A 22884-nucleotide genomic window follows, 5' to 3' on the forward strand; every position below is an offset into this window, starting at 1 on the left:
TGACACTAAACTGAAACAACACGTACCATCATTCTGTGGTCACAGATATCACTTTGCACATGGGATTAGCTCTGGAAATGAGGCAGAGTCAGCACCTCATTCTGTTAGTCCTTTAATTGGGAACTCTCTCTGTGTCTGGATTTCCCACCCTATGGGAAATGCCAGTTTGGAAAATCTCCCCCCACCCCCCAAACAGAACAAAACCAGACATTCAAAGATGAAAGTTCATAGGGTTTGATTTGTTTGTATCACTCCATGATGAATGGAGTCTCGCCTGGTGCCAAGCCCCTTCTGTACTCATCAGATCAGCACATGGACTTGACATTGCTCCAGACCTCCCCCTTTGGTTAAAGTTTTCAGCTCCAGTTCACTTAAGTGCGTGCTTCATTTTCAGCCTCACAGAAGTCAGAAGGCCCATTCAAGGGGCATGGGAGAGGAGAGAAATCACTGTCTGTCCTTTTGCTGAGATGAAGTCTAACCATCGTGGTCCAGTTCTGAGTTTTAAACATTTTTAAAACTGAGTTCTGATATTTAAAAACCTGGCTTATTTCACTTTGAAATGACTTTTCGAGATGCTCCAGCCTGTAAATGTGGAAACAAGACATCAGGCCATTCTTTTTCTTACTCTCTCGGTGAGATGTGATCAAAAGCAATGTGTCTTGGGCAGGCTTCCATCCATGGCTGGAAAAAAATTTGTTATGTGCACCAAAGCATGGGGTGGAGGTGCACCATCGGTAGAAACAGACGCTGCTTGCGGTGGGTCCTCTGCTAATCAGCTGGGCAGCACCTGAATCTCTGCAGGGTGGTCGCCCAAGTGCTCAGCTTACAGGGAACACTGGTCTTGGGAGAAGTTTGGAGGTGGGTCAAAACAATAACGAAAGCCCGGTTCAGGGCCAAAAGACAGAGATGACCCAACAGCCAGGGCTGGCTCTGTAGCTGATGTGAACTGATGTAAACGGAGCTTTGCTGATTAACCCCAGCTGAGCATGTGGCCCACAAAAGGCTTTCATGCCTGTCTCTGAGGCGTACAAAAGTGGAAGCAAAGGGAAGATGAATACCCTTGTGTAAAGGGCTGTAATATTGTGGTCTTGCCACCAGTAAACACAGGCTCGCAGCTACTCGTAATATTCTTTTTTGGGCCCAGACGTTTGCCATTGTTTTAATGGAAGGGCAAAGGTGCTATTAGGAGCTGTTTACACAGTGCAAACAAGGAGTGTATTAATGAGGGGGCGGTGGCCAACAGGGAACAGAATAAAAGATTCCCTGGGCTGTTTTTTTGAACACTGGTATTTGTGCCTTGGCTGGCTGCTCTGTTTGGCCTGGCAAGTCTTATATTTCCAGTCCATGTGAATTGCACCCAATGGGTAAAGGATGTTTGTGTCTTCATTGTTCATTGAACCTCACTAGCACCCACAGGTCCCTGCACAGGCGCTATGTGAGAGAGAGGTTGTTCCCTGAAAAGTGATCTGTGGCCAAGACAGCCCTGGGGAGAGGGGAAGGAAGGGTTGTTAGTCTCTTTTTTATCACGCAGTACCACGCCACAGAACAATGACACGACATGCCCAAGACCATGCAGCCAGTCAGTGGCAGAGTTGGGATCTTGCCCCAGGGCTTTCCTATTCCCAGCCAGTGGGTGACCTATAAGCCTGCCATTAATCTACAGCAGCGAATGAGGAAAAACCCTCATCCACTGCTCACCAGAGAAGCCCGGCCCAAGCCATAATGGACCAAATTTGGTGGATTTGGTTCCGCATGGGATGGGACCAGTTGTGCCTTGTGGCTTCTCCGGAAGATTCTGGGAAGGGGTAAGGGGGACCTAGGATCCTGGAAAATGAGGGGAAGGGTTGAAAGTGTGTGGGGGGGGGAGGGTTAAGAGCACTGCCATACATGGCACGGAAGGATTCAGGAGGTGGCAGTAGGACAGCTAGAGGTGGGAGCGAGTGACAGTGTTAACGAGAGTGTCTCTGAATGATCCAGCCTGAGACAAACGAGCTTTCTGGCCCAGCCACATCGCACGTATCCGCCTCCACCCACCGTGGCTCCCCGTAAGCTGCGGGTGGGCGGCCACTCAGGAGAGATTCGGGTGCTGCCTAGCTGATTAGCAGAGGGGCCCCAGCCATCCACAGCAGGCAGCATCTGGCTGTACTCGTGGTGCACTTTTGCACCTGCCTTGGTGCACGTGACAAAATTCATTCCTCCCTGGATGGAAAAGGCAGGGGAACATTGGTCCCCACCCATGTCTGTCCCTCCCTATAGGCACCGACCTGTCTCCATACACACCCGCCTACCCACCCATTCCCACACGCTTCTATCCGTCCCTAGCGCCACCCACCCACCTACCCGCACCCCCACGCCCACCTACCCCCACAGACACACTTTCCGCTCCATTGCAGAGGCGCAACCCCCCGGGGGTTTCCAGACGCTTCTGTGCTGAAGCTGCTGCTTGCGGCTGGAGGCGAGGACCCCCGACCTCTTTTGGAGACCGCTCCCCGTTTGACTGATCTCCGCTGGGGCGCTCGACCCCCGGCAGGGCTGCGTCCCCCGCGCCCCATGCGCACCTGCCCCGTACCCAGCGCCCCCTTCCCCCCACCCTGCCCCAGGCACGTGCTCGGGGCTCCTGCCCCAGCCCCGGGCTCTGCGGAGGGGCTGCCGGCGCCGGGGCCGAGCGGGTTAAAGGTCTGGCTGGAGCCGGCGGGGCGGGGTCCCGCTGCCCGTGGGGCTGGAGGCGGCTGGGCGCGGTGGTCCGTGGGCCGGTTCCCTGCAGCAGCTGCAGCCATGCAGGTAGCGGGGCCGCCGGGCTGCTGGGGGGGCTGTGCGCGCGGGGTGCTGCTGAGACCCCGGGAGGGGCGCTGCCTGGGGGGCTGCCCGCAGAGAGCTGCGGGGGGCGAGGTGTGGGGGGAGCACTGGGCTCCTAGGGGGCAGGCGGGGACAGGATCCGGGGGGTTTCCAACCTGCCCTGCATCAGCCCCCTCCTTTCCCTCGCCCCCCTCAGCTCCGCGCTCCCCTCCCCCGGCTCTGAGACCCCCTTTCCCCGACCCCCCATGCAGCTCCCCAGGCCCCCTGCAATCTCCGGTCCCAGCCCCTTTCTCCCGTCCCCACATCTGCCCCACACTCCTTCCAGCTGCCCTGCCCCCCCAGGGGCAGCCTCCCCCCTCGGCCCCTCTCGGGGAGGGGAGGGGGACCCCACCCTCGCAGCCTGCCCTAAACTGGTCACAAAACAAACGGGGGTGGGGGGCAGGGGGGAAATGGCTTTTCACCCAAATCAGCATTTCCACGCTGGCCAAAATCTTTTCCACTGAGGGACCCCCAAAGTTTGCGGGGCTTTTGGGGGGGTCCCCCTTCAATCCTGTTCCCCAGCCCAGCTCCAGTGGGATGGGCGGGAGCCCACACCTGAGTGTTGCCGAGACCTGCAAACCATAAGCGCTTCTGAGATAATGTATTAGGGGGAACATTGATCCCCATGTGTGTCTGTCCATCCCGCCAGGCACCGGCCTGTCCCCATACACACCTGTCTACCCTGGCATTCCCGTGTCTCTCTATCCAGCCCTGCAGACACCTTCGTATCCCCATGCACATCTGTCTAGGCAGGGAGTCCCACAGGTGTTTAATCTAGCCCTCCCCCCACAAAAAACAAACTGCACATTTTTGAAGGGAAAGCGAAATTATTTTTGAAAACACCGGAGGAAGGTTGTTGTCTCGTCCCTTCCACATTATTTTAAGTAGGTCATTGAGCAGCCATCAAACGCCTGGCAGTCCCAGCTGAACTGGGCTAGGTTGGAACCAGTGGCCTAATGGGATCAGGCTGTACTGGACAATGGATGGCTAGTGGCTTATGGGAGGAGGGGGAGTGCAGCTTAATGGCTAGTGCAGACTGGTCTCGCTCGTGCCTTATTAAGGTGCTGAAAGCTCCTGCGTCCCAGCTACGCCGGCAGCCGTATAGCTGATCAGGTACCACTGTAGCAGAGGATACGCTGCAGACAACAGGTGTTGTTTTCTGAGCTGCCCATGGTTTGCAGATGAGCCTGCCAGGGAGAGAATATATGTTTTTAAAGCGTTAGCATTAAAATGCAGGGCAGCCCCTGTGAAATAGGAAGAGGCTGTGTTTGGGGCATAGATCCATGACCAACAGAAAGGCGTGAGCCTTCACCCTGTAAATCAGGTTGTCGAGCCTTCCAAGTCCTTAACTCCTGTCAAAATTCCAGTAACTTTAAGGCCTGCAGGTCCCCTGACCCTCATGCTGCTGTGTGAAAAGGTGGCACGTAGGTGTTTTTCCAGCCTTCCTGCTTAGTGAAGGGTCTTGGTTCTGTTTGTGCCATCTGCTGCCTTGCACAGCTGGCTGGGAAGTTCTGTCTCTTTCTTGCCTAGTAGGCTTGTTCCCCAGACGGGAGGGAAGTGGCTCCGGCGCTGGGAGTTCTGCCTGGGGTGGTGTGCGCGTGATCAGCCTTGCCTCGCTTCGCTGGGTCCCTGCTGTATTTGCCAAGTGCTGCAATGACAGCCCCCAGCTCTCCTCCTGCGTCTAGATAGAGGGCAGCCTTGTGGGGTGGTAACTGGGCTACCACTGCAGAATGGGGGCTCCCCTCTCTCCTGGTGCTGATCTTCCTCCAGCTTATCCCCCACTCCTGGATACCTCTTCTTCCACGCTCCCTGCCAAGTTCTAATCTCACCCCTACCCCGTAGTCATTCCCTGTAAGCTGAGTGCTTGGGCAGTCGCCCAGCAGAGATTCTAATGCCGCCCGGCTGATTGGCAGGGCACCCACAGCCAGCAGCGTGTGTTCTACTGGTGGTGTACTTATGCACATGCCTTGGTGCACATAACAAAATTTATTCCACTCATGGATGGAAAAAACAGAAGGAATGTTGCCCCTTAATGTCTGACTCCACCATATCTTTCACCTTCAATTATTTTCTCTCCTTTAACTCCTGTTTCCCCACCACCACCGTTCCTTTTCTCCCCCCCACCATCTTTTTTTCTCCTTTTACTCCAACATCCCATTTCTTATCCCCCACCCTCTCTCCGGTTTGTCAGCCTCAGAACCCCGGCTTCCTTCAGAACCACTTCTGTTCCTCTTGCACCGCTTCACCCAGGTGATGATAACTGTTGAGGAGGGAATTCACTGGCTGCTGGTAACCTGCACTTTAAGTCTTGCCTGGTAAAACCCATGCTACAGAAATAACACCTTGGGATTCCGGCAGTCTCTGGCCCTGTGTGTATCTGTCAGAGCTGCTGGCTCTAGAGGTTTACAGCAGTGGCTTTCAGACTTCTGAGACTACTGAACTCCTTTAGGAGTCTGATTTGTCTTGAGTTTCATCCTGCTTAAAGATGAATGGGGCGTGTATGGGGTTAGATAGGTGTGTATGGGGTAGATGATGGATAGGTAGGTAGGTAGATGACATGCATGGAGCTCTGCAGAGATGGATAGTTACGTAGGCGGTTAGATAGTTGTGTATTGGGATGGATAGATACATATGGGAATGACTGGCTAGATAGATATGTATGGGGATAGGTAGGTGCCTATGGTGGTGTCTCTGAAAGTATGTTCCACCCTGAAGGTGTGCCACGAGCGTTTGGAGAAATAATTCAAAGTCTATGTTTTCTGTTACTAAAACTGACTACAACATTACTTCTTCCTGGCTGCGATACATGATTAAATTACTTCACCTGGTTCTCGCTGTGTGCGTCCCACCCATGTGTGGCATAGACTTTGCTAAAAAGCACTTGCTTACAAAACCAGACCTGAAATGTAGAAGTGTCACGGCTGCACTGGCCCTGGAAGAATAGCTGACTTTCTCATCTTTGCCATGGTTGGCTCCTGAGGGCATACTTACGTGTCAGTTTGTGTCTCCGGAGCCGTATAAACCAGGCATTGTGTGAAATTTTAGTTTGCACTGACTTTGTTAGTGCTTTTGCTGTTGCCAGTTAAACTAGGCAAATATCTAGACGAGTTGATGGTCTTCTGGAAGGCCTCTGTGTGGGTGAGAACCATTGGTTTAGGAGATGTTTTAAGGATGCTGTGGCTGAGGGGTAATCCCTAACTATCTACATGCTTGCCCTGCTTCAACTAGGGTTAGCAGACAGCCTGCAGCAGCATTTGGGAGAACTGTTAACTAAACTTCCAAGTGAAGAACCAGCGTCAGAGCTCACTGCCGTCCCTCTCCAAGGGAGGATGGTGCCAGAGACCATCTGCAAAGGTCTTCGCTTGTCGATCCCAGGTTGGTCGAAGAAAGCTAGCAACCAAGAGTCCTCTACTCAGCCTGTTTGATTTCAAGCTGTTAGCAAATTTGAAGGATGCCATTTTCACAGTCACTTTTCAGAGCAGAGCTGCGTTCCAGGGTGGACAGCAGTGACTTCCCATTTAGCATTTTCCATGGGCATCTGAGAAGCAGGACCAGTCCTGGGGGCAGAGTCCCATCAGGGCAGGAAGAAAGTTGAAAGAAGGCAGGCTTAAGGCAGCTCAGGTGGTAAACTGGGGAGGAGACGTCAGCCGTCCATCTGGGAGACCATGTTGCTTAGAGAGCACAGTACGGGCTGGGAGACAGAACTCCTGGGTTCTGTTTCTGGCTCAGAAGCAAGTTTCTGTGGTAGTTAGGACAGGAGAGCAGAGGTTGGGGACTTAGGTTCTGTTAGAGACTCTGCCACTGGAAAGGGTTGCCTAGGGAGGTGGTGGAATCTCCATCCCTAGAGGTTTTTAAGTCCCAGCTTTACTAAGTCCTGGCTGGGATGATTTAGTGGGGATTGTTCCTGCTTTGAGCAGTGGGTTGGACATGATGACCTCCTGAGGTCTCTTCCAGCCCTGGAATTCTGCAATTCTATGACTGTGGGCCCTGCCCAGCTGTTGCCAATCTCTCACCCTTTGAATGACTCCAGTTCATCATCTGGGGTTTAAGTTCCAAACAATGAATGCTGCATCACAGCCCTGCCCTGCTCAGCTCTCTACAAACTTTTGCCTCTGTGAGGGGGTCAGTACCATGATCCTGCCTTGTGCTGAAAGGGAAACTGAGGCACAGGGAAGGCTCTCCCATGCAAAAGGCCTGTTTTCTTTCATCAAACATGCTGGAATTGGTTTGTTTCAGGCCCAAATAACGCCCCCTCTACCTCCCCCCTAAAAAAACCCCAGGACTGAAACCCGTAAGCTCCCTCCCTCTGACATCCGGTGAGAAACAATCATTTGTTTCAGGGTCCCCTGAAAGGTGATGAATTCTGTAAGTTCACTGGGACCAAGTCTTGCTCAAGAGCTGCTAAATGCCACCCCAGAGGTGGCTGCATTTCAGTGGTGAGCAGAGGGAATCCTGGACTTCTTGAGCCAAATTCTCTGAAGCCCAGATCTGTTCTGTTCAAACAGGGCCTGAATGATGCACTCGGATACTTGGGCATGGGTGCAACATATGCCTGAATCAGCACCTCTCTGCATAAGAACAGCAGGCTCGTGACACTCAGCAGTAGCCTAGAAAGTGAGTGTTGGTGCTGGAAGCTCCTGAGATGTGTCTCCAAAGAGCCACATCTCTCCTCTGTTTGGTTCTCACCTGGGCAGTGTGCGGCTGGGCCCAGGATCCCAGGAACAGGTGCACCTGTCAGGTGGAATCAGCCCATGCCTATTAATAATGAACAAGCTGGTAAAGCTGACGACAAAAGGGGAACTACTGTGCATTATTGATGGGCCTTGAGGAGGAGCTCATCACACGGAGGGACAGATGCCGGCACCGGGCATGGCACGGAGCTGGCCGAACGTGTTGGGCCTCCTCCTGCTGCTTCTCAGCCTGCTTAAAACACCACAAGGTGTGGGCAGGAACCCTGCTGGTTTGGGCACCTCAATGGCCCTGCAGGCCAGAAGCAAGGAATGCACGGCCGGGGGGGATCACTGGCTGGTTCCATGTTCTGTTCATTCCCTCTAGGGCATCTGCCCACTGGGCTAAAGGGACCTCGCTGTTTAGGGGCCAGGGCAACCACCGATCAGGCTATGAAGTAGGTCCCCCCAGAAATCTGAGGTGCAATCGCTAGATGGAGGAGCACCGGTTCACACTGGATCCAGGAGGGTTCCTCTGAAGTCCACCCAGGGCTGGAACCAGCATTCCCTGTAAGCTGAGCACTTGGGTGACTGCCCAGGAGAGATTCAGGTGCCACCCAGCTGATTAGCAGAGGATCCACACACTCGCAGCCAGCAGCCTGTGTTTCTAGTGGGGATGCACGTCACCATTTACCTTGGTGCATGTGATAAAATGTATTCCATCCATGGCTGGAACTGACTGCAACCAAACTTTCTGTCTTCTAGCCCTGCAGCTGTTCTCACCCCAGTGTTGCCTTATGCTCTGAGCCACATCCCTCCTGCTTCTATCTGGTTGATGGGAACCTCCTGAAGGAAAGCCTTTAGCTTTTCCGTCCTCCCCTGTGTGCACAAATTCCCCCTTCCACTTGCCAGCCCAAGACTCACACCCCCGTCTTGACTGCTTGGGGGGGTGGGAAGGGAAGGCCCATCTGACAGGAGTGACAATTCCTCAGCTGTGACAAGGTGTCGACGTCTAACTCGGAGAAACCAGAGCTACTCTCTCTTCCTCAGTTCTCCAGTGCAGATGGTGTATTGGTGTGATGTGTGAAGCGTGGGCTGCCTAGAAAATAGCTCGATGTTCAGAAAGCTGGGGAGGTGCTCATGGACCCAGATAAGTGACTTCCTTTTGGCTCCTGCCTCTGCCACATCGTGGGCTCGCTGGACTTGAATCCATGGCAGTCATGGAGGAGACACTTAGGAGTCTTGAGCAGCTTTCCACTAATGTTTTCCATCCATGGGCAGAATAAATTTTGTTCTGTGCACCCAGGCATGTGTGGACATGCACCACCAACAGAAACACAGGCTGCCGGCTGTGGGTGCTCTGCAAATCAGCTGGGTGGCACCTGAATCTCTCCTGGGCAGCCGCCCAAGTGCTCAGCTTACAGGGAACACAGGTCTTGAGTCCCAGTTCCCCTCTTCCACATGCTGTTAGCATGTTACCCTCTGTCCTGGGACATATCTCAGCTCTTGTGCCAGGCTATGATACACCTCTTGGCTTCACTAGATCTGATCTCTTCTCCAAGCCAGGGATGCCACAATAGCTCTTTGGCAGTAGCCCGTGGGGTGAATCCCACTATAGCCCGTGGGGTGAATCCCACTAGCTCCCTGGCTCTGCCTTTCCAGCAGACGACCGTTCCACACGCTGGTTGATTCTTGGCAAGCCACAGCCCAACTTTGCTTAGCTGGAAAAATCCATAGTTTAAAAACAAAATCATCAATTTAAAAATAAATCCGGCTTGTCGAGTTTGTGGTATTAACATGGTTTAAAAAATGTAGCTCTGCAGCCATCTGTCTGCAGGGTTTAGCTGGCTCCGAACTCTTCCAAGCGCTTCAGTAAGGCAGAGCCCCGCTGGTGTGTTGAATCATGCGTTGCACCTCACTGCAGCAAGCACGCGCTGATCCAAGCGGCACATTCTGTGCAGCACGGCAGCTTGTCTGGGAGCAGCGTGACAAGAGCTGGAGCCAGAGTCTGAGCTGCAGTTGAGCGGGAGGTGGCTGGATCACCCCGCTCGGGTCGCCTGATGTTCTGAACTTGGCCAGTGCCTGTGTTCTCCGCTCCAGGAGTGAGCCAGTCTGGTGGCAAAGGCTGGGGATAAGTGGCACATGCTCAGAGGGAAGCAGCTGCTGCTCCAACATCAGCTCAGCATCTCCCCTGGTCTCTGGGCTGATCGCACAAAACTACTCAGGCTAGTACCGGTTGAACCTCTCTCATCCGGCAACACCCATAGCCCGGTGCGATTAGTTCTCCAGAGCAGTGGTTTTCAACCCATGTGCCGTAAGAACTATCCCAGCACGCCATGAAATGTCATCCGTTTCCCCTCCCTGCAGCTCTTTGCGGAGCCACCCCGGGGCAGAGGAGAGGGGTGGAATTCATGACCCCCAGCAAGGCTCCGCTGTTCATGGCCTTCCGGCTCTGGGCTGGAGGGCAGGAGAGCGGATGGCGTGTAAATCAGGTGTTTTGTGGTGCTCTGAAAAGGTGGGGGGAGAAGCAGGGGAACAAGGGGCTCCGCTGTCCTAGTGCGTGAGGGGGAGGGGTGTCCGTGGGGCTGCAGGTGGAACCCCACTGGGCTGTGATTTGCTGCGGCCCACTGAGGTGTAGGAAGGCCACTCTTTGGCCTACGTTGAGACTCTGCAAACACAAGGCAAGACCCGAGGTTCTCAGTGCCCAGTGCGAAGCCCCAAGTAATTCAATGGCCTGATGTGAGAGAGAGTCATCATTAGGGACCAGAGTGAATTTTGGATACCAGGGGGTGGTCAATATTTCCAGAGGGGGAGGGGGAAATCTCGTGGCTCCGAGCAGGAAATCAGGCGTTCCCAGCTGATGTGTTGGGAAGTCATTGGCAAGTTACTTTCCTAAAAGCTTCTGTCGGCTTTTGGCCTGCTTCTCTTTTGGCCCCATGGCTGGAGTGTATCAAGTTGGCTCCCTAGAACAGTAAATGCTTTGGAAACTATTGGCCTTGAGCTCCATGCCTCAGTTTCCCCTGCCATTAAACAGATATGACCATACCTGTTTGTCTTCCTCTGCACTGGGCCATTGGCTGGCTAATCAATGCTTTGCTGAGGGCTCCGAGCGCGCCAGATGGCAGGTGTGACTGATATGCCATTATCACTTGCAGGCGCACCCCCTGCACCAAAGCATTGTCGGGTTGCCTTGCCTGCGATGAAAAGCAAGGCTGGGGCTGGCAGACGGACTGACTGATTGAGGTCGCTTCTCTATTCAATGGAGATAGAATAAAAACATCAATTATTCAGCACGGAAGCAGCTCTCTGTTATCTTTCCTGTGGTGCTCCTGGGCATTTAGAAACAGCCATCTAGGTACTGAGCAGGGAGTCATGCGAGCCTGAGCTTTTTAAAGTGCCCATCATTGTGGCATTTGGGAGATAGGGTTGTAACCAGTGTTCCCTGTTAGCTGTGCGGTTGTGATGATGCTCAGGAGAGACTGAAATGCCCCCCACCTGATTAGCAGAGCACCCACGGCTAGGTTTGTTTCTCTGGATGGTGCACATTCGCCCCCACCTCAGTGCATGTAACAGAATTCATTCCGTGCATGGATGGCAAAAGTGACAGAGCTGTAACAATCATTCTTGCTTCACATAAGGGAAACTGAGGCACCAAGACTAGGACTGAACTGAGCCTGTGTCAGGATTGGACCCTGGTGCGCCTCGTTGGCAGGCCAGCGCTCACAACACCAGGCCACCCCGTTCTCAGGAAAGAGGAGGGAGCCTGGTCCTTGGGAAACCACCATTATGTCTTCACTTCTGTTTGCTGCAGCGGCATCTCTGCTATACTCTCCCTGCAGGCAGGCTAGGATCAAGAAGTGCAGATTTAAAGCGGCAGGATGTAAAAACAAATCTGTGTTGCCACTGCTACACCAGTCGCCTTGGAAACCGAGCAGGGGGCAGGTGGGACTTGGAGACAGACTCGTGGCCCTGCTGCACTGGGATGAATGGAGGATGGGGGCTTCCTCAGGGAGTTAGCACCCTGTGCAGAGCCCGGCACAGGGCAGGGATGGGCTGGGGACAGCATGAGTGGGACAACGCACTTTCCTGGGCAGTGATGGTGCATCTGACGAAATGTTTGCCTGCTGGTGCTGGGGCATGAGTGCTGTCTCCTCTGCTCTGCTGTGAGTGGTTCCCTGGCTTTGGGGGCCCATGTAAGGTTTGATGGGGTGCAGGCTGGCTGGAGGGCAGCTCCACCCCCAGCCCAGCCTTGCCGGCTCATTCGGTGCCTCTGCTCTCCTGCCTCTTGTGTTTCGGGGTGGCGTACGGAAATGGGCTAGTCTGTGGACGGGTCTTGGCGCTACATCATGGTCCCTTTGCATCGGTTGAGTGGGTGTGGCGGGGCGCCAGGCTGATGATGCAGTAGCCCTGCAGCGCTCTCTCCCTCTGCTCTAGTGTGGATTAGCTCAGGGGAGGGATGGTTAGGTCCTCTTGGCACGAGAGAGGATGGCTGTCCGGCATGAAGATGCAGCCCGTGTATGAACAGCTGTGACTAGAAATGGCTCTGAACCAGTGGGTACCTTTAAATTTTTCCATCTGGGGTGGAATAAATTTTATCTGCAATGAGGCATGTGCAGATGTGCACCACCCATAGACACAAATGCTGGCCAGCAGTTGGTGCTCACTAATCAGCTGGGCAGCACCAGAATCTCTCCTGGGTGGCTGCCCAAGTGCTCAGCTTACAGGAAACGCTGGTCTGAACCCCAGGGTCAAACACCCGCCTCCCAGTTACGGATGTGACCAGAGCTCTGGGCTTGCGTACCATGCAGGTATCAATGCAGGACAGTTATCAGGCCAGTGCCTGGCTTGCCATGTCCATCTGGGTGGGGCTCGGTCAGTAGTAATTGCCAGTGGTGGGGGGAAACCAGGTGGCTGTGAGACTTCCCTGTCGCTGGATGCTGACCGGAGGCACCTGGGCTGTGTTCTTCCGCAGGACGAGAACAAGGAGACGGACGGCAGCCTGCTGGGCGACCCGGGTCAGATGGCCCCCGGGAAGAAGGCCCACGTGAAGTGGCAGAAGCCACGGCTCACGCGCAAGGCGCTGCTGAAGTGCTGTCTGGTGAAGCAGATCCTCTCCAGCGCCGTGCCCCAGGGATCAGGTAACAAGCCGGGAGACTGGGCTGGAAACAGGGGCTGGGCTTGGACTTGGGCTGTCTCCATTCGGTGTCAGGTTCTGGAGCCGGACCAGCTGCATGGAGACCTTCCCAAGCTTGTAAATTTCCACCTGGGGCCAGCCGACCCGAGCAGGGGAGGGCAGGGAATGGGTTTCAGTCTGCCTGGCAGCACACACGTGCCCATCCCTATCCGACTAGCCAGGACCCCGCTCCTGACCTGGGTCTGTCCGTTAGCTGTGCCCTGCTCTAGCCGGTCATAATCCCATGCAATCCCTGGGGCTGCTCCCTAGTGCATCGCTCAGGGGATTAATCCCACGCCTGAGTGGGTGCAGCTGCTGAGACCCGGAACAGTCTGGCTTAAACTCCTCCAAGTGGAGCTCTGTGCAGCATCCCAGCCGCTGTTCTGCACCTCAGACTGGCCGCTGAGGGGCAGCATGATAAAGCCATAGGAACACTGCAGACCCTCCATCCCAGGACTCCTTTGCCTCCCTGAGCCTGCTCTAGTGCCACCCTACACTTTCCGTCTGGGTCACCATGACTCAGTTTGCCAGATTCTTGTCTGGAACGTGCTGCCGGGGTTTCTTTCCAGGGCTCGGGCCCGCGGAATCACGGGACGCGGTGCTCTTTGTGGACATGGTGGCCCCCAGAGGAAGGTCCCAGTGCCAGCTGGGTGGGAAATCCCCTTTTCCCCCACCCAGCTTGGCCTCGGTAGATCACCTAGCCCACCCCTGTGACCTCCTATCAGTTGGAGGCGTGTGGCTGTGGGGTAAATTGCCAGCCACACAGCGTGGTCCCTGTGAGCTGTTCTGTGGGGTCGGAAGGTGAATTGTCTCCAGCTTCACCCTTGCCAATGGAAGCAGCTTTGAGGCTGGCCCATAAGCGAAGTCTGCCCAGGAGCTTGTACCCCTTTCTGGTTGTCCTCTGGCCTGTGCATTTGTTTGGGTAGTGACACGTGTCTGCTGTAACCCTGATTCCAAAGGGCCTTTGGTGTTGCCTCAACAGGCACAGGTGCATGTCTGGAGCAGCAGGAGTAGACTCATGTGGGCAGTTCCCTCTGATCAGTGAGGGATCTGTCGCTATTCCAGGGTCAAACCAAAAAGGAGCTGCCTGACTGAGAAAGAGTCAGGATCTGTAATTAATTTTGAGTGTCAGAGTAATTGTAGGCAAAGGGGCCGGGAAGGGGAGAGATTGCCCTAGAGTCTGAATTTCGAGAAAGATGTTGGAGAAATTGGAGACAGTCCAGAGACGAGCAACGAGAATGACGAAAGGTCTAGAGAACATGAGCTGCGAGGGAAGGCTGAAAGAACTGGGCTTGTTTAGTTTAGAAAAGAGAAGACTGAGAGGGGACATGATAGCGGTTTTCAAGCTCCTCAAAGAGGGTTACAAGGAGGAGGGAGAAAAATTGTTCTCCTGGGCCTCTGAGGATCGGACAGGGAGCAATGGGCTTAAACTGCAGCAAGGGAGGTTTAGGTTGGACATTAGGGAAAACTTCCCAACTGTCAGGGTGGTCAAACACTGGAATAAATTGCCTGGGGAGGTTGTGGAGTCTCCATCACTGGAGAGATTTAAGAGCAGGTGAGACAGACATCTATGAAGGATGGTCTAGATGGTGCTTGGTCCTGTCGTGAGGGCAGGGACTGGACTCGATGGCCTCTCGAGGTCCCTTCCAGCTCTAGTGTTCTGTGATTCTATGAATGGTGTGGTGGGTGGGTGGGATACATCCTCAGGCTAACTCGTCTGTCTCCCACTGGCTGCAGACCTGCATCTACCCACTCACCTGCCCTGGAGAACTGGCTTCCTGATTCCAGCAGAGCCAGGCTTTCTCTTCTCCAGAGGGGGAAGCGACAGCTTGGCAGTAGAGCTGGCTGGGGACATCTTAGTGCTCAATGAAGCACTGTTTCCATCTGCCGGCCGCCTGAGTGTTCTGCCACATAGAGAGATTAATTCCTGCTGCTGCTGCTCTGCAAGCAGGCGATAGGCTTCATGCATGTGTGTGCAGAGAGTGGGGGGAGAGGGAGGACAAAATGGTCAGTGGGCATCTCTGTGGCTCACCCCCAGCTGGGGCAGGGAGAGAGGGTTACTGGTTTGCCAAAGGCAGCAGAATCCCCCCAGATCTGCTGTTTGTGGCTCAGCAGCAGGGGGCCCAGAACACGTGTGCAGCCGGCCGTCGTGTCATCCATCTGCCGGATGTTACCGGGAGGTGCTGGAGTGGCCTCCGAAGCGGGTGTGTGGTTCTAGGGGGCTGAGGGTGACAGACGTGTGCTGCTTTGCTAGACTGGAATCGGACAGTAGCTGAATAGATTCAGACCCTGTCCTTGGTCATCCCACTCCATAACCTAACAGCACCACGATTTTCTTCTGGCACAGCTCCCCACAAGATGGGGTGGCCATTGATGCGTAGGCTGAATGCAAAACGCCTGGTAAAATTACCCGTCTTCAAGCGAGCTTATCAGCAAATAATTGTACACACAGGCAGCTTAACAGCAAGTGAACTGAGCCCCTGTTCAAAAGAAATGCATGTTTCCTCTGCCCTGTTCGTGCAGTGTCTGTTCGGTGGGAGGCAGTGGCCTCTGGCACACAGAGCACCAGACTGGGCTCTGTTCCCAGCTCTGCCGCAGGCCTACATGGCTCCTCCGTGGCTCAGTTTCACCTCCCAGCATCTGTCTGCGTGTGAGCCCTTTGCGGCAGTGGGTGTCTTCAGGGCCACGAATATGTACAGCACCCTGCACAATGGGGCCCTGATCTCAGCTACTGAGATACAAAGAATTGTCTGCAGGGGCCGGGAGCTGATCCCTGCTAACTAAACGGCATCTAGTAGCTGGAGTAGAAGCTAGATGAGTTCAGAGGTGAAATAAAGTGTACACTTTTAATGAGAGTAATTAACCAGAGCAGCAACCTCCTAAGGGTTGTGAGTGGAGGTCCCTCTAGTTTTTCCCATCCATAGGTCGAATAAATTTTGTTACATGCCCTGCAGTATGTGCGGCTGTGCACCAGTGAAAGAAACACCTCCTGCCTCCTGTCGGTGGCTGTGGTTTCTGCTTGGCTCTGATAATCAGCGGGACGGCACCTCAGTCTCTCCTGCGCGGCTGCCCAAACACTCAGCTTACAGGGAACACTGGTTGTGGTAGAGTTCCCAGCACTGGCGACTGGAAAGCCAAGAGTGGAAGTTTTTCCTCCAAGTTCTGCTCAGACTGGAATTACTCCAGAGGCTGCAGGCAGAAATGAACTGTATCTCAACTGCTCTCTCTGCCACCACCAGGTCCTGGGCAGCGTTCCCTCTAATTTCTCCCACCCCGAGTGGTGTGGATTTCCTTCTGTGCACCGGTGTGGAAGGGATGTGCGATTCCTCACCTCCATGTGACAGAATTCCCACAGCGGGGTGGGACCCAGAGGTTCTGAGTGTGGGAGAGGGCCAAGGCCGGGGTTAGGTAATTGGGGTGCGGGAATGTGATGACTCTGGCTGAGGGGCTCAGGGGTGGGACAGGGGGTGGGGAGCAGGTTTCAGCTGCAGGTGCAGGCTGCAGGCTGAGGCTCTGCTGGGGGGCTTGCAGGGATGGAGGCTGTTCCAAGCAGGCCCCTCAGCAGCAGGGGCGAAGGAGGCAGTTGGACCCGGGACCCCTTTGAATTGCCACAGCAACGCAGTGGTGAGGATGGGTGTGGCCAGGCTGTGCTGAGGGCTGAATGCCCTAGGCCCTGCCCCTTCCGGGGTGTGAAACCGGGTCCCTCCCGCACCTTGCCCCGGGGCCCTCGGTGGCTAGCATCACCACTGGCTCCAGGCTACCCGCAAGGGGAGGGGACTCCCCCAGCTGTCGCCTCGCAGGCTGGGATGGGGGGCAGGAGAAAGGCACCTCTGCCCCCTCCCAGCCCTGGTTCGGTTTGGGCCAGTGTGGCTCAGTCTGTTTCTCCCTGGCCACGGCAGGTTGGAGGGTGAGCTAGGCTGGGCTCAGGGGTGGGGCGGGGTCCTTGAGCACCAGCAAGGCGCTAAACAGGCACCTGCGCGGCCACACAGCGTACAGGTAACTTAGGCGCCGGGTGTGTCCAGGGGAGGCGCTCAGGGAGCGGGTTGCAGTGAAGGAGGTTGGCTCAGAGCTTTGCCCACGGCAGTGAACAGGGGAGGCCATCTCTGCCTGACCTCTTGGCCAACGGAGGATTGAACCAACTGGGCACCTCCAGAGCTAAAAGCTTGACCGAAAGAGCAAAGGGGCAGTTGCAGTCACAGTCCCATCCTGTGTGGCTCAGCGCAGCGCGGGGGCCTGTCCCAGGCTCGGCACGGCTCAGGAACTGATGCCTCAGCCCTTCTGCAGGTGCTGGGAGGTCCAATTACGCAGACAGAGGCAGGAATTGCCCAGCAATAAGCACAGTTATTAATAATCTGCGCGGCAGGCGCTGCGCTTCCATGCTGGGAGTCGGCTTTGCCCGGTGAAGGTCAGGAAGGCCGAGCGGCAGAGGGAGCCTGACACCAGGTGGGAGGGGGAAGGAACTCATCCTCTCCCGGACTGGGGAGCACCTCGCCCCTCCTAGCTTCCAGTGGAGAAGGGCCCAATCCTGTGGGGGGCGATGGGAGCCCTTGATACCCACTGAGTTGGAGGGCGGGGCATTGAGTGATGAGGCGGAGTAGGGGCGGGACCTTGGGGCAGAGTGAGGGTGGCGCAAACACCAGGAAAAGTAAGTCATTGCCTGCATGAGGGGAGGTGAAGGTAAGGGGAGATTTGAAGCAGGCAAAATATGGGGAGAGGAAATGGCGCCAGAGATGGGGTCTGACCTCTCCTGCCCCCTGGTTTGCTTAAAAAACCCCACTGAGGTCACAACAGTTTCCTGGAACACATGAACCACAAGCTCTTGCTCATGCACCCTCTAGCCTTGCACTGGAGAACTTAGGGCCCAGCACACCAGGGTTCCACTCCCAGCCTTGTGTCTGACTTCCGGTGCAACCCTTCGCACGTCTCTCCCCGCACTGCTCCCTGCCTCAGTTTCTCTACCCATAAAATGGGGAGGATGCCCCCCCTTGAGACAATCAGGAAAGACTGTGCCCCTCTGACATTGATGGGTGTTGTCCAGACCCGACTGCAACTTCGCTTGCATTCCCTAACACCTGTTAGGCCAGGATCTTTTAGGACAGAAGATTCTGCTTTGAGGGAAGAATAAACCACCTGGTGAAGAGATGACCATCCTGATTCCATGGGAACAAGGAATACTCGGTTCAGTGGAGGAGTAGGGATTTGCAAGGTAGTGTCTGGGCAGGCTGGCTGACTCACACTGGAGAGAAAGCCAGACCTGCACAGCTGTGACTCCTGCCTCTCTGCTGGCCGTTTCCATGGGCGGTAAGCCCTCATGCCAGGAGAGTGACTACAGAGGGTCCTACAAGAGCAAGCAGCAGAAATGTACCACTTTAAAGAACAACAAAATGATTTACTGGGTGATGAGCTTCTGTGGGACATGCCCACTTCTTCAGATCAATTTCATTTCCAATAGTTTATAAGGACAGAGGACCAAAAAGGAAAAAGAAATTGCAATAAAAACTGACAAATCAAATAGGATAGAAGGAAGGGGGTGAGAGGTAGGCGGATGTTAATTATCCTGAGATAATTATGAGCATCAAAGGAAAAGCATCAAAGGAAGGGAAGGGTCCTGTCACTCAGAGGTCAAGAGCTGTGGCTTTGGATTGGAAGCGTGTGCCTCTGATCCTGTCAAAGGACTAAAGGTGGCTGGGACAGCTGATGAGCAGAGAATCAGGAGTGAAATGAGCACTGAAGCAAGTTTTTTAAGCCAAAATTGTAATTTTTTCCCTCCAATTGTTTGTGCGTTGACAAGGCTCTGCAAGAAGTCCTTTCCGCAAGGCATGGTGGGGACTCTGGGGCTGTTGAGACAAAGAGAATCACAAACCCTGCAGCCTGGCGAAGGTTAATGTGCCAGGCAAGCTTTCTCCCTTGCTCCCAGGGGATGGCGGGTTGAGCTGGAGTTCTCGTGGTGTGCAGCTCCTTGGTGGAAGGTGATCTGAATTTCAGGGGCTTAGCACAGCTTTAGGACAGAATAGGCTGAACCAGCACAGGACAGCGCTGCCTTAAATTTCCCAAAATCCCTGGACAAGGGAGGACAAACACCAGTGTGGCAGGGAGGGGAGGTGACCCTCAAAGCAGGTGACCCTCAAAGCATGGGGAGCTTTGGGACTCCTGAATTCCGGAGGAGCAGAAGGAGAAGTTGTGCCCCTCTGGCATTGCTGGGTGTTTGCCAGAGGGGCCTGGACAAGTTCCCATATTCCCAGAAAAGCCCTGCACTCAGCTAGAGAAAATACAACTTTGCAAGACATTCCAGCAAGGAGCAGGAGGGGAGAGGCGGAGGAGGAGTCAGAGCAGGTGAAGTGGGAGAGAAGGTCAGTGCAGCTGACAGCTGCAGAAACAAAGCATTTACCTTCGGAAACCCAGGCAACTTGGCCCAGGAGGAGGAAGGGGCTCAGAGCGGCGCTGAGGCCTGCTGGAGTGAAGCAGGATGCCCCCGAAAGAGCCCAAAGTAGCAGGCGCCCCGGTGCGCTTCCTGGAGGCACGCCTGGAGATCCGGGACTACAGCTGCAAGAAACATTTGAGCAGTTTGATCAGCTGCTTCTTCCGCTTCCTCTCCGGGAACCTGGCCCGAGGTAAGATGCGCAGCAGCGAAGTATCTGAAGGGAGTGATCACTGCAGGCGGATCGTCTGCAGAGAGGTTCTGGTGGCTGTCGTAACCCAAGCAGTGGGGGATGAGGGACTTGCATGGGGCTGGGAGGCAGGGACTATGGAGTTCAAATCCTGCCTCTGACCTACTGGGCCCAGCGGCTTCCCCTTGCTTTGCCTCAGTTTCCCCGTCTGTAAAATGGTGGCAAAAGACTTCCTTCCCCGGGGGTGGGCAGGGTTAGTTAATGTTTGCACAATGCATGGGGTGAGGTGAAGAGGCCGTGTTCAGCAGTTTCATGGTGTTTGTTGCAGGGCTGGGGGGGAAAGATAGAGCCCTCCACAAGGAGAAAGGGGTGGAGCTGGGAATGTAACTGGCATGGTGAGAAAGGGACAGGAGCAGTCCCAGGAGCAGGATTCTTGTCTTGGAGAACAGAGAGATGTAAGGCGCAGATACCTGCTAAACAGCTAAGCCTGCCCACGCTCCCTTCGCTGCTCTGTCTCCGCTGGATGGATTCTCACTGAGATCCAGAGGGAGCTTGTCTCTTAGCTAAGGGGCTACTAGGTGGGAAGTTCTTTCCCCAGTTAAGGAAACTCTCTGCACCCGAGATTCCCAGCAGCAAGGACGCCTCTCAGAGCGGCCTGAGGCTCCGTCCTTCAGGGAAGTACCACTGCTGTTGGGAGCTGCCGTGTAAGACGGACAGACACGGAAGCAGGAACTCAGGTTGCAGACCCAGCTCACTGGCATTAGACAAGTAGCCAAGAGAAAGCAACTGCTGGGTTTCATGTGCCGGCTTAGGTGGGATGGGACCGCTGGGGAATGGGTCTCCCAAGATGGCAAGAAGAGCCTGCCCAAGGATCAGGCTCATTGGAATTGGTTTTCTACGAGGCTGGGGGATCTGGGATAGATTCTGTCGTCTCTCCAATAGTCCCTTTAATTTTTTTCCACCCATGTGTGGGGTAAATATTATTATGTGCACCCAGGCATGTGCACCGCCAATAGAAGCACACGCTGCTGGCTGTGGGTGCTCTGCTCATCAGCTGGGCAGCCCCTGAATCTCTCCTGCATGGACACCCAAGCACTCAGATTTCAGGGAGCACTACTAAGAACCCCCTTGGACAAGAGTATAGGTTGAACCTCTCTCATCTGGCAACCTCCAGCGTCCTGCAGGATTTTAGTTAGCCAGATGTCCTCTTGTTATGGCTGTGGCCAAGTTTCCCATGGTCCCATAAAGTTTGTTTACAGCCATCCGTCCTGGCTGTCAGTGTTCTGTGCTCTTATTTAGCTCTGATTTACCCCTAAATATCTTCTCAGAGCCCAGTGAGCAGCGGCAGGGCTGGTAATGCTGCTAGACAATATTGACCTCCCGTGAACTGGCAAATTCTCTTGTCCTGCACGCATCAGGTCCTGAGGGTGCTGGATGAGAGAGGTTCAGCCTGTACCTGCTCGGAAATAGAGATTCCTGTCTTACCAAACTTGCTCCCTCAGCTCTCTCTCATTCGGGTGTATTGTGAGGTCAAGGAGGCTTCAGCCATAGGCTGCCTGGCTGAGTCAATTACTGGCTGTTCTCTGCTGAAGGAGGCTGATGCTCTGGTTAAACGCCAGCCCCAGCGCTCCTGTTAATGAATTGGAATTGGGCACGGACAGTCGCCTGGCTCCAGAGATGATCATCTGACTGAATCAGGCAGAGCTCTTTTGGGTAGAGCAGGGTCTCTCCTCCTTGGGACACATGGAATCCATCAGTCACCCTTCACAGGGCAACCCGACCCCCAGGGAATGCTCCTATCACTGCAAAGGATCCGGACAGCCCTTGATTTAGAAGGGCGCTGGCTGTAGTCCCACAATGATTTCTCCAAACATGGTGACTAGGGAGTTTGGGGCAGCTTCAGTCTCACACGGGTGTGTCTGGGGCTTCCTAGAGTGGCTGTTAAATTTGCAAGAAGGGAAAGTAACCTCCGGTGTGGGTGTGTTACGAGCTTCCTTTTGTGCCTGATCCCAAGAGTCTGTTACAGCCCCACCAGGGAGCTTTTAGCTCAAACTATAGAAGGTCCGGCGTTCAGGCCTGGCTGTCCCTGGGTGGATCCCCAATGTGCTTGGCCTCTGTTTGAGCTGCATGCCTCGGTCATGGGAGGATTCCCAAGGACGGTTCACGGCAGGGAGGCTAAACTTTGTTGGGTGGTGGTGATGGGAAGATTGGGGGCAGGGCTGTGGCTGGAGGAAGAGGCGCGCCCACCCACGAGGGCAGAGAAGAACTCTATCAACTGCAAAGAAAATCACCTGGGAGCCGTGTCGGTATTCCCATTCACCTGGAGCCTTTCTCACCACTCCTGGGGGAATAGTGGTAGAGCAGAAGGGTAGTTTTTCGGCTAAGTCACAGGCCTGGGGTAGTTCAGTTTCAGCTGTGTCCCAAGACTGCTGCCATAGCCATGTCAATCACTCAGTGCTTCGGTTTTCCCATCAGTGAAAGGGGAATAGTCATACGTTCCTAATTAGCAGGGTGTTCCTGAAGGATAAATGTATGAATGGGGCACGAGGGATGCATGTTCTATTGACAAGTACAATAGAGAGCCAACAAAGAGCCTCCCTGTGGATGCAGTGTAAAGCCAAGCTCCTCGGCTTTTGTGGCCACTAAAACCCTTGATTTTGTAAACACAGCGAGAAGTCCGGTGGCACCTTATAGACTAACAGACTTATTGGAGCATGAGCTTTCATGGGTCAAGACCCCCTCATCAGCTGCATCTGATGAAGTGGGTCTTTGCCCATGAAAGCTTACGCTCCAATAAATCTGAGCGTTTATAAGATGCCACAGGACCTCTCCTTGTTTTCGAGGATACAGACTAACACGGCTACCCCTCTGATATTTGTTTCTGTAAGCACCTGACACTGATTCGGGGCCCAGTTCCACCAAGGAAAATGATCTAAATTCCCTCTGAAGAGTAAACTGGATTTTGCTGTACTTTCAGCCTCAAATGGTCAGATAGTGTTGCTAGATGCTGGTAAGCAGCTGCTGTGCTCCACTCTGGGAGCAGCTATATATCAGTGATTTGGAAGGATGGGGGGGGAAAAACAAGGGGCAAACATGACCCGCATACCTTATAGGGATGCTGTAAAGGTGAACTATTTAGGGTCTGATTCTGCAACCCTTACAGGGGCTAATCAGTTCTGACCTGCTAAACCAGAGGGGCTGCTCAGTAGTAATTGCAACTCCAGGTAAAAGCAGCGGAATTAGGTTCTTTCTGCTTGTAACACGTTTTTCAGGGACTTGGGTAAGAGAGGCACTGATCATCTGACACAAGGTTTGGCTAACGTCCCTCTGTACTGGAAGCTCTAAACTAGAAAGCACACAACACCCGACTCAGGTGCTGTTAAATCAGGGATGGAAATCTGTTCTTGCCACACATTTGCAACTTACATAACCCAATCTGCTCCTTGATCAGTCCGTCGGTGGTGTGTTTTCTGCCAGCTGCTGCCCATGTATTGCTATGAGACGCTATTGTACCCAAACTGCTATCTTCTAGGTGAAATATGAAATCTTGCTCATTTGTGGTCCTAACTCACCCATGGCACTTCTCAAGAGAGAAGAGTTG

At 54.3% G+C, this 22884-nt stretch overlaps 1 protein-coding gene across 1 annotated transcript in view; it reads left to right on the plus strand.

Annotated features, from left to right (window-relative positions):
- Positions 1-2733: 2733 nt before the first annotated feature.
- Positions 2734-22884, plus strand: part of KCNIP3 (potassium voltage-gated channel interacting protein 3) — a 77238-nt gene continuing 57087 nt past the window's right edge. Inside the window, exons 1-2 of the mRNA XM_074981629.1 lie at positions 2734-2781; positions 12475-12640. Of these exons, the coding sequence (XP_074837730.1) occupies positions 2776-2781; positions 12475-12640 (172 nt within the window). The 5' untranslated portion in view covers positions 2734-2775. The remainder of the gene's footprint in view (positions 2782-12474; positions 12641-22884) is intronic.

The sequence above is a fragment of the Carettochelys insculpta genome, chromosome 31 (assembly GCF_033958435.1).
Source record: "Carettochelys insculpta isolate YL-2023 chromosome 31, ASM3395843v1, whole genome shotgun sequence".
Taxonomy (NCBI): Eukaryota; Metazoa; Chordata; order Testudines; family Carettochelyidae; genus Carettochelys; species Carettochelys insculpta.